This window comes from Ipomoea nil, unplaced genomic scaffold (assembly GCF_001879475.1).
Source record: "Ipomoea nil cultivar Tokyo-kokei standard unplaced genomic scaffold, Asagao_1.1 scaffold2280, whole genome shotgun sequence".
In the NCBI taxonomy this organism is placed as follows: Eukaryota; Viridiplantae; Streptophyta; class Magnoliopsida; order Solanales; family Convolvulaceae; genus Ipomoea; species Ipomoea nil.
Window position 1 is genome coordinate 4,647,809 of NW_017618708.1, and position 2,294 is coordinate 4,650,102.

A 2,294-nucleotide genomic window follows, 5' to 3' on the forward strand; every position below is an offset into this window, starting at 1 on the left:
TAGAACATAATCCCCCACCTGAAAGTATCGTGGGCGGACCCGGATGTCTCTACTTGCCTTGATTTTCTTTTGGTACTCCACGACCCTCCGGGCGACCAACTTTCTTTTCTCCTCAATGCAATCGAGATCGAGGGCCATCGATCGGTCGTTTTCTTCTTACTAATAATCTTTCTCCCTTGAGGTCGAAATCCAGGCCTCGATGGGTAGTCATGCCTTCGCCCCGTAGACTAGTGCGAATGGTGTTTCTCCCGTTTCCTCCGATGAGAATGGAAAAGATAATTCATTCGGTTACAGAATTATGATTACATTAATACTCTCATAGAGAGAGAGAGAGCTATGTAATAGGCTAGAGACTAGATCACTAACATTCCCCCTTAAGCACAAGGTAGGTGTGGAACCACATTGAGCTTGTCACAAAGAGCAGTGAACCGCGCTGCTGGAAGTGGTTTGGTGAAAATATCTGCTAGCTGATCTTTGGTGGACACAAAATGAACTTGGAACTCACCAGCCGAAACTTTGTCCCGAACAAAAGTGGTAGTCAACCTCAACATGTTTGGTGCGAGATTATCACACCACAGTGTTGGTGGAGTGGCAGGCCCTAAGCCAAGGTCCCGTAATAAAGACACAACCCAGGTAACCTCAGCACACACATCCGCGAGTCCCTTTTATTCTGCCTCAGTCGAAGAGCGTGCAACGGTGCGTTGTTTCCGAGAGACCCAGGAAATAAGATTTTTACTAAAAAACACTGCGTAACCACTAGTGGACTTGCGATCAATCGGACAGCCAGCCCAGTTAGAGTCGGAGTAGGTATGAATTTCCGAGGACACTGACGTAGTGATGCGTAGACCGTATTCCAAAGTTCCCTTAACGTAGCGAAGAACTCGCTTTAATAGGCCCCAATGTTCATTAGTAGGTGAATGCAAGAACTGACAGAGTCGGTTGACGGAATAAGATAGGTCCAGCTGAGTGATGGTGAGGTACTGAAGAGCCCCGGCAAGACGGCGGTATTGTGTCGGGTTGTCGAAGGAATCAGCGGACTGACACACAGGCTGAGTCAAAGAGGCCGGAGTGGCTAGCGCCTTACAGTCCGTCATGCCAGCTCGCTGAAGAATATCCCGCATATAACGTCGCTGTGAAAGAATCACACCGTCCGGTACAGGAATGGTTTCTATGCCAAGAAAGAACGTAGGTTGCCCCAGGTCTCGAATTTTGAAGGCCGTCGCCAGTTGTTTTAGCAAGGAATCAACCAAGGCCGTGTCACTCCCGAGCATGATAATGTCGTCCACATAGACGAGCAGGAATACCCGGGAATCAGCAGCTGAATAGTGGAACAGAGAAACATCTGTTTTTGAAGCAACAAATCTTGTGAGAATTAAGAAATCATTAAACACTAGAACCAGGCCCGGGGTGCCTGCTTCAGCCCATAAAGGGAGCGCTGCAAGTGACAGATGTGATCAGGACGATCAGGATCCTCATAGCCTGGTGACTGCCGCATATAAACCGTTTCAGCTAGGTGCCCATTTAAAAAGGCATTGTGAACATCCAGCTGTCGGAGTGTCCACCCACGGGAAATGGCTAAAGCAAGTAACAGTCGAACCGTGATCGGTTTAACAACCGGGCTAAACGTCTCAAAGAAATCCTCGCTAGCCACTTGATTGTAGCCTTTGGCTACGAGTCGGGCTTTGTAGCGTTCTACCGTGCCGTCGGCTTTCCGCTTGGTGCGAAAAACCCATTTGCATCCCACTATGTTCGTTCCAGGAGTAGCGGGCACAAGCTTCCATGTGTTGTTATGCAGTAACGCGTTGAACTCTTGGTCCATTGCGTCTCGCCATTGTGGATGCCCCACTGCCTGAGAGTAGCAAGTTGGGTCATCGGTGGATGCCGTGAGGACCTAAAACTGCTCCCCAGTCCCCTGTGTCATACGCCGGAGCCGCATAACATGAGCCCGCTCCTGAGGTTGGGCTCGACGCCCTCGTCTTTTGACTACAGGTGCTCGAGCCGGAGCTGGTTCTACAACAAGGCAAGGGATGGTGACCGAAGTTTCAACTATGTCATTATGATGCAAAATGGGACTGGACCCCCATGGTAAGCTGGGTACGGATTCTCGTGGCCCAGACTGCACGGGATTCCTGTTTGCAAAAGGGAAGTGACTTTCATCGAAGCGAACATGGCGACAGATGTAAGTTTTCCCGGTGTTTAGGTCCATGCAGCGGTAACCCCTAAAGGACGGTGGGTAACCTAAGAAGACACCATGGACTTGACCGATACTCGATTTTATGACGGTTGTACGGACG

General features: G+C 49.8%; 1 protein-coding gene across 1 annotated transcript; it reads right to left on the bottom strand.

Moving 5' to 3' along the window:
* Positions 1 to 665: 665 nt before the first annotated feature.
* LOC109150819 (uncharacterized mitochondrial protein AtMg00810-like) lies at positions 666 to 1,819 on the bottom strand. Its single transcript, XM_019298794.1, has 2 exons — positions 1,447 to 1,819; positions 666 to 1,342 (listed from the first exon to the last, which is right to left on the bottom strand). The coding sequence occupies exons 1-2, from the start codon at positions 1,817 to 1,819 to the stop codon at positions 666 to 668; spliced, it is 1,050 nt and encodes a 349-aa protein (XP_019154339.1).
* Positions 1,820 to 2,294: the final 475 nt, after the last annotated feature.